General features: G+C 40.5%; 1 protein-coding gene across 2 annotated transcripts in view; it reads left to right on the top strand.

Moving 5' to 3' along the window:
* The first annotated feature begins 1618 nt into the window (after positions 1–1618).
* The window catches only part of tmem86a (transmembrane protein 86A), a 28779-nt gene continuing 17664 nt past the window's right edge, over positions 1619–12733 (top strand). Inside the window, exons 1-2 of one of the 2 annotated variants that reach the window (XM_059652014.1) lie at positions 1619–1789; positions 4550–4667. In XM_059652014.1, coding sequence (XP_059507997.1) covers positions 1769–1789; positions 4550–4667 — 139 coding nt within the window. In that variant the 5' untranslated portion in view covers positions 1619–1768. Of the gene's footprint in view, positions 1790–4549; positions 4668–11404; positions 11670–12733 lie in introns of both variants that reach the window. The other variant, XM_048545441.2, reaches the window with a different exon arrangement.

The raw sequence follows: 12733 nt of genomic DNA on the forward strand, positions 1-12733 counted from the left end.
GTTTTTCAGACATCCCAGCCTAGGGCTTGGGCACTTGCAGAGGCTATATCCCTGGTTGGCTGGACACTGAATTGGTGGTAAGTCTGCAGCCAACATAAAAATTCCACCAGTAGCCACTCAGCTCAATGGACATTCCTCCAATGTCCAATCATGATCTAGTGATGATCTCAAAATCCGGTGATGACTTGCAACTCAGAACATTTACTCGTTCTTTGCCCAAAGGTCAAGAAGCAATCACATCTTAAGCATGTACCTCACCACATGCACCAACAGGTCAAGAACAGCTTCTTCCCTGCTGTGATTAGACTGCTGAATGGACCTCTCCAACTTCAAGTAGTGTTGATCTTACGTTGTGCACCTCCTGTAGCTGTAAACTCGTATGCCTTGCTCTGTCTAAACACCCTCTGATCTGTATAACAAGGTATAGAGCTGGATGAACACAGCAGGCCAAGCAGCATCAGAGGAGCAGGAATGCTGACGTTTTGGGCTGAGATGGGTCTGGGCCTGAAACGTCAGCTTACCTGATCATTTAATGCTGCTTGACCTGCTGTGTTCAGCCAGCTCTGCACCTTGTTAACTCAGATTCTCCAGCATCTGCAGCTTCTACTATCTCTGGTCTTATGTCTATGTTTGCTGTGATCTGCCTGAACTGCTGACAAACCTTTTCACTGTACTTAGATACACGAGATTACAATAAATCAAATCAAAATCATATCTATGATGTTTGGCTAAAACAAATGATAATCCAATAGCTGACTTTGCTAATTCAACTTGCAGCGTGTTGCAATGCACTGAGGGAGTTCAAGTTGCTGTGGCAACATGACTTTTGTACTCATGTAGTGGTCCAAAGCGATGGATAGCGATGTCAAAGTTTCTGAGATTCGTCACCATGGCTAAAAAGGAATCTGTCTCCTCACCACTGTTGTGCATTGGAAGTTTTGCAGTTTGATACTCAACTTGTCTGAGTGCTTAAGGAATTCACTTTTTTTGGCCATCAAGTTGTGACGTGGGAGTTGGAATCAAAATCATCTGAAGGGTAGGGAGACCATTCACTGCATCACAAGAAGTCTTAACTGCTTTGTATCAGAGATAATAGGAACTACAGATGCTGTAGAATCCCAGAAAACAAAATGTAGATCTTGATGAACACAGCAGGCCAAGCAGCATCTTAGGAGCAGAAACGTTTCCGAGATAACAAGTGTAGAGCTGGATGAACACAGCAGGCCAAGCAGCATCTGGCCTGCTGTGTTCATCCAGCTCTACACTTGTTATCTCGGAAACTTTTCTGCTCCTAAGATGCTGCTTGGCCTGCTGTGTTCATCAAGATCTACATTTTGTTATCTCCTAACTGTTTTGTTGTATGTCGTTAAATGGGCACGTGAATTTTCTTCAAAAAGCAGTTATCTGACGGAGAGACAGAAGGGGGTTGTTCTTGCTGCCGAATATTTCTGCAAGCAGCATGTTTAACCAACTATCGGTGATCGTCTTGGCTATAACCTGTGACCCCGGTGCTGGCCTCGTGGCTCTCAAGATCCTGGGGGTTACTCGCGGCCGATCCGCTGTCACGTGACTCCCACAAGTTCCCGCCCCCCCCACCGGACGTCACCGGACCGGAGAAGGCGGGGCTACAGGGAGGAGGAATCAAAACGAAAACAGAAGCAAACCAGCTCCACGGACAGCGGCAGAACCGGAGAGGAATCCCGATCGACATCCAGGAGGCAGGCAAGAGAGCCGAGCTCGGCGGCCAGGCAGGCAGGACGGAAAGAGGATGGTGTCGCCCGTCACCGTGGTGAGCGCGAGCTTACAGTTGGAGTTTGCTGTTTAATTCTCAGCAGGCCGGGGTGGGGGGTGCGTCCGTCCCTGTCCCCTTTCCCAAAATCCATCCCAATCCCCAAAATCCAACCCATCCCCTAAATCATCCCATACCCATCCCCAAAATCCACCCTATGCCCTAAAACACATCTCCATCTCCTTAATCCACTCCATACCCTAAAACGCATCCCTATCCCCAAAATCCACCCCATCCCCTAAAAATAATCCCCATCTCTTAAAAATCATTCCAATTCCCAAAATCCACCTCATCCCCTAAAACGCATCCCCATCCCCAAAAACGCATCCCCATACCCAAAATCCACCCCATCTCCTAAATCATCCCATCTCCTAAAACACCTCTCTATCCCCAAAATCCACTCCATCCGCTAAAACGCACCCCCATCCCCAAAACCATCCCATCCCCCAAAATAACCCCATCCACAAAATCACTATACGTGCAAAATCACCCCATCCCTGCACTTTTCCACCCAGTCCCCCAGTGTGAAGCCCAAGCCTGTCAGCACCTCCTTCCAATCCACACATAGACTTGTGTGGTTTTTTTGTTCACTTTACAGATCTTCTCATGGCTCTTGCCGGTACAAGTGTACAATATAACAGTAATATAAATGTGATCATTATATATAAAAAAACCAAAAGAACTGCGGATGCAGTAAATCAGGAACAAAAACAAAGTTGCTGGAAAAGCTTAGTGGCTCTGGCAGTATTGGTGGAGGAGAAAACAGAGTTAACGTTTCGGATCCGATGACCCTTCTTCGGAACCTTCTGAGGAAGGGTCACAGGACCCGAAACGTTAACTCTGTCTTCACCTCCACAGATGCTGCCAGACCTGCTGAGCTTCTCCAGCAACTTTGTTTTTGTGATCATTATTATCTTGCTGCGATTCTCTTTTGGGGTTCTCGTGTTACCAAATCTGTCAAGGACCTGAAATCAGGTTCAATGACAACACTTTTGCAGATTGCCTTTGCTGTAGACTCAGAGCTGGATTCTCTTCTCAGTCTGCTGTATTTTTTTTGAGCATGTTTTTGGATCATTCTATCCTGGTAACAGGCTGTTACTTCACAGAGAAAGATATGCGTACTTCCCTGTGCTGCCCGAGGTACTGTCAAGAAATAACACAAAGGAGGGATGTGGGAGGGGAAGTGAGGAAAGAAAAATAAACACAATTATAGATTATTGGTATATAGTCTTTTTTCAAAAATACTAATTTATTCCTGAGATGCCTCCTCCATATCTGTGCCTTTGACTGCTGCAGCATTTCATCAATGAACATATGTTCATCAAAGAGATATTAGTGATGGGGAAGGGGCGCCATCAACTTCAGATATCTGAGTTAGGCTCAAACAGAGTGAACTCAATTCTGTCAAAAGGCCCTTGAATTTGTGGTACTTCAAAGTCAATTTATGTGGCAACCAACTAAATTCTATAATATTAGTCTGTAAGTTCTGCTTCTGTCCAAGATGGCAGCTCCTCTCAAGATAGTAATTTAATAAAATATCATTGAAACAAGTCTTTATATTTTATTCGTATGATGTTGGCATTGCTGGCTGGATCAGCATTTATTGCTCATCTCTATTTGCCCTTTAAATAGTAGTGGTGAGCAGTCTTCTTGAGCCTGTGCCTCTATGTACTGTATGTAGCCCCACAGTGCTGTTAAGGAATAATTTCCAGGCTTTTGACCCAGTGACACGGAAGGAATGGTGATTATATTTCCAAATCAGGATGGTGAGTGGCTTGGAGGAGAACCTTATATAAAAAATAATATAAAATAAGTTTTTCATTAATTAATGCTTTTTATTCAAAACAAATTAGATAATTGAATCTGTTTCATAGCTGTTTATTGTGTTTGTTCTCAATTGCTCAGGTATCTATAAGATCTAACACTTAATTAACTCAAAGTTCTCTTGCCTGATTCTTAGTTTAGCCCAGTGAGACAGTTGATGTTACCCAAAGCATAATAGTTTGGATGCTGGACTTCTAAAAAACAAAAAATGGTAGAAATACTCAGCAGTTCTGGCAGCATCTATAGAAAGCAGAACAATATTAACATTGTAACAACAATTCAGTTACTCTTTACAGAAGCTGCCTGATCTGCTGAGTTGAACACTTTTTTTCTGTTTTACTTCATGTTCATTGGCATATTGAGTTGTCATTAGATAATGCAATATCCTTTTATTTGGTGGTAACGTTTACAACAAGGTAAGTCCTGTACAGCCATGAAGTAATTGTGAAAAGAATTATTAAAATCAATTTAAATTAGAGATTAAAATTACAGCATTGTATTTCCTAATATGTTTACAGTTCCGGTGATCCCAGTGTTTGCTGCTGACAGAGACAGTATGAGCAGTATTGCATTTGGCATCATGTACTTGCGTTACTAACAGATCAATAAACCAAAAGATAAGTTGATATAATTTCTAAATGGGGAAAAATAACAATACTGAGGAAATATTAGTTCAGCATACAATTCAGAATATTTACAATAAAGGCTCAGCAGAATATCAAGGCCTTCAAATAATGTCACTAATTCTTCGGCAGCCTTCTTGCTGCAAACTGCCTGTCCAAAATGACATTGACAGTGGCCATTAACAGTGTCATTAAATGACAAGTACTTACTAGTAACCTACTCAATAACATTCAGTATGAATTGTTCCCCTTCTCTTGTGTGCTTCTTGATTCAATAATGCAAGACTTGATTGCCAAATAATTTTTTTTTCAGTCGCTGGACAGGAAATATATTGACATTTGCCCATCACCAATAACTCTTGAGAAGGCAATGAGTTTCTTCCTGAACAGCTGCAGAGATTGTGGCCAAAATACACCCATGGTGCTCTTGGGTAGGTAATCAGTGATTTCAGTCTTGGTGATAATGAAGGAACGGTGATATGTTTCCACATTAGGATGATGTATGCTTTAAATGACAACTTGAAGGTAGTGGTGTTACCATGCATCTGCCACTTTTGTCCTTTGGATTGTATAGTTTGCTGATTTGTGAGGAGCTGTCAGTGCGACCTCAGCAAATTATGCCAGTCTATTCCTACAAATAGGACACACAACAGCTATGGTACACCAGTTGTAGAGGGGTTGATGTTTCAAAGACTGAATGGATCTAGTAGGATGCTCTGCTGTAGATGATGATCTTTGAGGCATTGAAAGATGATTTAGCAATTAGGAACTTCTTCAGCAGTGTCCTGAGTCTGTGATGATTGAGCTCCAACAAGAACACCCTTTTCCTTCATGCCCATCAGGATTGTGGCAGCTGAAGTGATTTCCTCAATCCCTTATTATTTCAGTTTTGCTAGAGCTGCTTGCTACACACTGGGTTGACTGTTGTCCTGATAGCAAAAGCAGACACTTTCACTTAAACATTACAAATTAGGATTGTGCCACATTTGGATCAAGACTGAATGAAGTTTTGCACTGATGATTAAGAGTAGCCTGATAAGGTGATAATTGACAAGGTTGTATTTACTTTGCTTTTGTAGAAATGCCCAGTAAGGAAAGCCTGGCATGTTAGTGGAGTGCATTTTATAGACAGTATATAATATGCTATAGTACACGATTGTTGGATACTGAATTATCTGCACTATGCTGTTCTATGCTGAGCTTCTCGAACACTGTTGAGGTTGAACCCATCCAAGTAATTGGTGAGTATCTTCTTTGTTTTCAATGATGTTTTACAAATACATTGACCTTCACCATCTTGAAGAATAAAACCAGTAGGTGTATGGGAACACTATCATGTTCACTATCCTGACTTGAAGATGTGTAGTTGGTTTTTCATCATCCCTTTGCCAAATTCTGAACCTCCACACAGATAACTGCAGGTCAAGGGGAGGTGATGGCCTAGTGGTATTATCGCTGGACTATTAATTCAGAGACCCAGATAATGTTCTGGGGACCTGGGTTCGAATACCGTCATGGCAAGTGGTGGAATTTGAATTCAATAAATGTCTGGAATTAACATCCAATGATAACCGGTAATCTATTGTCGATTGTCAGATAAACCCATCTGATTCACTAATGTCCTTTAGGGAAGAAAACTGCCATCCTTACCTGGTCTGGCCTACATGTGACTCCAGACCCACAGTAATGTGGTTGACTCTAAACTGCACATTAGGCATGGGCAATAAAATGCTGCCTAGCCAGTGGTGCTAATGTCCTGTGAATGAATAAAGAAAAAAAGAATTCCCGGTACCACTTTCCCAAGTACAGTTCAGGATGAACAATGTTTTCTGAACTTTCTGGTAAAGTTGCCTCAGAAAGTAAACAAATAAACAAACTTCCTGGTTCTGAAACTTCGGTGAACAATTGTAGCCGTTTCTTTGGAGAGAAAATAGAGTTAACTCTTGAAGTCCAAGGGTCACTGGACCTGAAATGCTAACTTTTTGCTTCCCCAGATGCTGCCAGATCTGCAGAGTTTTTCCAGCAATTTTTGCTTTTGTTTCTGATTTCCAACATCCACATTTCTTCCCTTTTTTTTGTTTTGTGGCTTTTTTTTCTGTTTATCTTTATTCCTTATTTTTTAGAACGTTCCTACATTGTGGCGAGCTGAAGTATCATTTGTTCAGTTAATGAGAGGATAGCTATACTTCATTGTCTATTATTTATATCATTAAGCAGTTTTATGTCTTGATCGCTGCATTATAATTATAATTTGAGAAATAACATCTTTTGAAATTATACTGTAGGGTTGTTCAACCTAACATTCTGTCCTTAGCTGCTGACCAGTTCGCAATGGAGGGGGAAATGGGGGAAAGATGGGGGAGGAGGCACCAGCAGCTCTTCAGTATTTAAGCCAAATGCCTGTTCTTCCTGTGTGTATGTGTATGTATGATAACAAGTGTCAGAAGAATATTGCAGCCTTGCCCTGTGCATGCAGCAAATCAGAGAACTTTGTTTTGTTTCTGATCCCTATTTCAAGAGTGCTGAGACCATTCATAGTAACAATGCCACCATTTTGGGTGAATTAACTCCCCACAGACTAGGAATTGAATTTGATATGTTCCTGATCTGTCAGACTCAGTGACGTACTTCAGTTGTTAAAAATAAGTGGAAATATTTCAGATGATTATTGAATTCTTAAGTGGAGTCAGTTGTTTTACCGATGGAAAAAGCTGTAGCTTAATAACTGGAATGGAGGAACGTTCAGACTCCCTTGTAATTGTTGTATTATAGAATGAGTCATCCCCATGTTGCTATTGTTTAGCTCTCAGTGACTGATTTGAAAGATCTTTGGCAGAGTTCAGGTATTTGATTACTTGCCAGGTTACTTAAATAAAAGGGAAGTCTCCCCAGTTTGCTTCCACAAGTTGTGGCCTATTTGTGCTCCTCAAAAGCTATCTGAATTACGATCCATGGATTGGAAATATGACTGTAGCAGACTGGGAACTGTTTATTTTGAGACAGCACTATTTGGAGACAACAAACAGTCAGTGATTTGAAACAGGCTGTTATGGTACATTCATTGAGAGGAGGCAAGTAACTCTGGTGTAGCCTGCATTTGTGACACTCTTAAAGTCAAGGTTTTATTTGAGGTCTGCCTTCATCCCTCAACCAGAATTTTGCATTTCCATTCTTGGCATATTCAGGTGAAATTAAGGTTTATTCCCTCTCTTCTTCTTACTCGTCATAAGAAGAAATTTGTGAGGCAGAATCTTCCCCACTTCCAAAAAAGAGCTCTGCAAAGAATTAAATTGTCTAATAGAACTATTTGCTATAAAGTAAAAGCAGTTCCTTACAATCGACTAAAAGGTGGATTTTCATCTGACCGGTCTAGACTTGATCTAAACCCAGTTTCCAGAAGTGGAAAGTAATTTATTCCACCGTAGCACTTATTGCCATGTCACAATTCTTCAATATGGAAGGCTTTTCAAACAGATCATTCTAGTCTTTCTGTTGCACACAATATACTAAGATCAGGAGGATGAGATTGGTAATTTGATCTCTAATATCCTGTTTGGAAAACAAATATTAGATTATGCTAAAGAGGGTCAGAGGAACAACTCTGTCATTCTGACTCTGTTCCTCTTTTAACAGGTATACTGAATGCAGCACTGCGGTGATTTGTAGCTTGTAAATTGTGTGTCCGAAAACTCTGTAACATTACATATAATGTCAGCAACATGTACACCCAATGGAATAAAGAATATTAACAAGAAAAATGTGAAAGATTTGAGAACTTTAACTCATGATATTCCATAAATTCCTGTCGCTAAATTGCCAGACTGCCTCTCCAACAATACTGAATTAACAGAGATTTCCCTCAATTAAACATTGAGATGAACAAATCCACTGGCTTTGGGTTCCCCCACTAAGTTCTATTCCGTACTTCCTGACTCCATCCCTCTCCCTGGCAATACACTGAGGTTGGATAAGAATGTTTGCAATCTTGGGTTATATATTAGGTCCTGGGTGAGCTTTTATCCACAAACTTTGCCATCTCTAGGACCACCTATTTCTCTGGATCTCATTTCTCCTTTTAGGAGACTTCTTTACGCCTACATCTTTATCCAAGCTTGGCTACCTGACCTAGAATCAGTTCATGTGGCTCAGTGTCTGAGTTTGCTTCATAATATTCCTGTAAAGTACCTTGGGAACTTTTTTATGTTAAAGGCAAAATATAAATACAAATTGTTGTTGTAAGGATGAATTCAGCTATCCCATTCAATGCGAAATCTCCTATCCCTATTGGAAACATTTTGCCATCCTATCTCCCTTCTGAGTAGTATCATTGTTCTGCTTGGTATTGAGCAGATAATGAATGAATTAGTAGATTGAGTGGTACATTGACTTATACACTGCTTTTTCACTTACTTAAATAATATTCAAGATAAGCTTATGCTTATTGCATATAAGTATCCTTTCGTGCTACAAGGGATAATGTTTATTTGAATCTGTATCTTAATTATTACTCATCATGAGCGCCTAAAGTTCAGCATAAATTGGCATTGAAGTGTGAAATTTTATTGAAAGAAAAGCTGCAACAGTAGCTGGTGTGGGAGTTTGAATGCTACTCCAGTTGGGAGTAGATCTGTTTTTGAGATAAAGGAAATGGAGCTTTACATTTGCGTTTATTATGTCTTGTGATTGTGGAATCTTCATAGTACAATATAAAGGGAACCTTCCTCTGCATCTATTCATGTTGTACTTGCCCAAGGACAGAATTAATATGATATTGGTGAAAAAGGGGGATGATGGGGCGATATAACTTTGAAACAAGGCAACTGATGGCAGGCGTTCTCATTTCCATCCATTATAACACTCCTTATACGGGTAGCATAGCCTATAAGGAAAGAGTCCCAAATGTTGTTCTAGTTTGATGTAAGCATTGTCTGCATGTTCCAGTGTATTGAATTAAATACTTGACTTTCATTCTGAGATTGAAATGATAGACTTCTCACCAATATTTTTTTCAGAAAAAATGTTGCTTAAAATTAGCCACTCTGGAATCCTTTCAAAGCTATGCTTCATTACCAGGCTTCTTTCTATCATTTTTTCTGATAGTTTTGCTACTAAAGTAATTCCAATGTGCACTATACCTTTCTGTTTGATTTCACACACGACAGCCAGAACAGATCTCATGTGAGAAAGACTTGACTCACAGTGAGCTAGATATGCATGTGAGAACTTTGGCTTTGATAGGGCAGTAGATAGAAGATGACCATTGAAGAAAGGAGTCAACTTTTTTTTTCACTTATTGTAGATAGTGAATACCAGAGGAGTACAAAAGCAGGCATCACTTGAGACTGATACTAAGACAATATGGGAGAGCAATATAGAATGATGACCATCAAAATTGGCTTTGGCAGCCAACTTAATTTAGCTTGTGAGAAATTAAAACTGATAGGAACCCTCAGGTTCAAGTGTCATTATGAAATATGAATGAGTTGAATGCAAAGGGAAAGCAAGGACAGCTATGGATTGGCATCACTCCAAGTTTTTATTTATAAGCCTCAGGCATGATAGCTATGGGAGCAATTAACCTAAACAACATGACAGTGGAAAGCTTTGCACTACTATGTAAAATTTTGTTTTGTAAAAAATAGAAAATGAACACAAAGTAATGGCGAAAACCTCTTTGGGTACACAGTGAATCTGTGTGTTAACCATGCTGGATGGAAAAGGGTTAAATATTTTCTTGTTTTTGGTTCAAGGGTTTTGTAAGTACATTAAATCATATGACATTCCCCCAACCTGGTTGTGAAACTTTAGATTCCGCAAACAGCTGACAAGGAGCCGGCAGCCCTGCGCTTCCTGCGAAGGTAATCTTGGTACATACAGGACTTGAGCAGTCAGCAATTTCTCATTGAGATGAAGGACAATATGATATCCCAGAAAGAAACAAAACAGCTGAAGGGAACTGAAGAAGGACTAAAATGGCAAATATTTACTGTTCAGAGGACTTGAGTCCTGTGTCAGCCTGCAGCATTATTATTAAATGATGGCTGCTAATAGGAAATGCTGGAGAGCTTTGTATTATCCTTCTCCTCTCAAATCTTGAAGGTGCTTATGAACATTGGTTGGGTTACAGTTACACAGATAGGACCACTTTGTAACAATGTTCTATATATATGAACTGGTAAACCTTTGATCTCTTGTTAAGATCAAGGTGGGTCATGTCTCGTCCTTGACAGGGTAGATGGATCGTGATCAAAAAACTGCAATTCATAGAATCATGGAATCCCTACAGTGTAGAAGCAGGCCGTTCAGCCCATCGAGTCCATGTGGCCCTTCCGAAGAGCATCCCACCCAGACCCACTTCCCTATCCTATCCCTGCATTTCCCATCCTGGACACTGTGGGAAATTTAGCACAGCCAATCCACCTAACCTGCACATCTTTGGACTGTTAGAGGAAACCTGAGCACCAGGAGGAAACCCATGCAGACACGGGAAGAATGTGCAAACTGTGCACAGACAGTTGCCCGAGGCTAGAATCTAACCCAGGTCTCTGGCGCAGTGAGGCAGCAATGTTAATCAATGAGCCACCGTGCCACCCCTTGTTATGCCATTTTTTTCCGTCTTAGCCCAGTGGTGATGAAGTTATAGAGCCCTAACTGCTGCCCAGATTGAGATCAGCACATGTTGAGATCGGATTAGAAATCTTAGGTTGTGAACAAGTTTTGGTTATGCTTTCTCAAGATTTCCTGCTGGAGGCACAAAGTCAGAAAAAAATTACCTAAGTAAGTCAAAAAAGAGTTGTTAGGTGTCACAAAGTGTGGGTTTTACAAATCTGCAGAGTTCAGGAGAAGGGAAAATTGGGTGGGTAAGATGTTCCATAGTGCGAGGACTGGCAGTGAATGAGTTATAAAAGGAGACAGAGAGTGATGATTCTCCATTTTTCAGCACAATGAGGAAAAAGGGTGAGTTGGATGGGATATTTGCAGCTCAGGAAGACCAAAAGCAGGAACTTTACTGAGATAATGATCATAGTAATATCTGCAAGGTAAAGATTAGATAGGTTGTAGTAAATATTCTTAGAATTAACAAAAGAAGCTGTTGTGTAACTATACAGTTTCTGGTGTTATGACTGAGTGACCGTGTCTTTCTCTCTATTTTTACTATCATCTTTAGGTTAAGAATGAGGGACCCAAGTTAGTGCCTTTCTTTAAGGCCACCTGTGTATATTTTGTACTCTGGCTGCCAACCTCAAGCCCATCATGGTTCAGTGCACTGATCAAATGCCTTCCAATCTTCTGTCTTTGGGTATTCTTGCTGGCACATGGAATCAACTTCCTGGGGACACGCTCCAATGCAAGGAAGATCTTGGCAGGCCTGATTTTTTCTGCTCTGGGGGATGCTTTTCTTATATGGCAAGAACAAGGATATTTTGTTCATGGTGAGTGGATTTAACCTACAGTGTTATAATCAGTGTCATGCATGCTGCATAACAAAGTGTGAAGCTGGATGAACACAACAGGCCAAGCAGCATCTCAGGAGCACAAAAGCTGACGTTTCGGGCCTAGACCCTACCTCGTAAGCTTGGCCTGCTCTGTTAATCCAGCTTCATACTTTGTTATCTTGGATTCTCCAGCATCTGCAGTTCCCATTATCTCTCATACATGCTGCAGTTGAGTATTAAATCAATGAAGCTTTTTCTCCTAGGCTATTTTCTGGAATCTGAGGTACTGTGTTAAAGATAGTATCTCTGTGCCTGCACTGGTAATATGAGATTCCCCTGTACTGGCACTGAAGATGTGAGGTACTGAGAGATCCCAGTATCTCTGTACTGATACTCTGAGATGTTGGTGCTACTGCATTGGTGGCGTGAAATCCCAGTTCTAGGACTCATGTGATCTCTCAAGATAATTAGAGTAGGACTAGGTCATTCAGTCCTTGTAGCTTTCAGCAAGATAATGGCTGATACTATTGTAACCTCAACTCCACTTTCATGCCTGCGCCCTACTCTCATAACCTTGATTCTCTTTAATTGGATCTTGAATTTTATCTAATGATATGATCTTTGTTGTTGCCTGAGAAAGATGATTTCAAAAAGTAATGATCCTCTGAGAGAAGAAATTTATTGTCAACTCAGACTTAGATAGGGGCTTTATGTTTCTAAACTGTATTCCCTAATTTAGATTTTGTCTGTCAAGCCTCCTCAGGATCTTGTATGTTTCAATAAAGTGAAATATTACCTTTCTAAACTCCAATGAAGATAGACTCAAATGACTTAACCCTTCCTCATAAAACAACCCCTTCATACTGGGAATTAGTCTAGTGAACCTTGTTTGAATGTCTTCTAATGCAAGTATATCTCGCATTAAGTTAGGAGAGAAAAACTGTACACAGTACTCTAAATGTGCCTTGTGTCATTCTATTTTAGAGTCCAGTTTCTTAAACATAAGTTTTCTTTCACAAAGCCACAGTGACTCAGCCTGGTTATGCAATGATTTTCAGATT

Source organism: Stegostoma tigrinum, chromosome 17 (assembly GCF_030684315.1).
Source record: "Stegostoma tigrinum isolate sSteTig4 chromosome 17, sSteTig4.hap1, whole genome shotgun sequence".
NCBI lineage: Eukaryota > Metazoa > Chordata > Chondrichthyes > Orectolobiformes > Stegostomatidae > Stegostoma > Stegostoma tigrinum.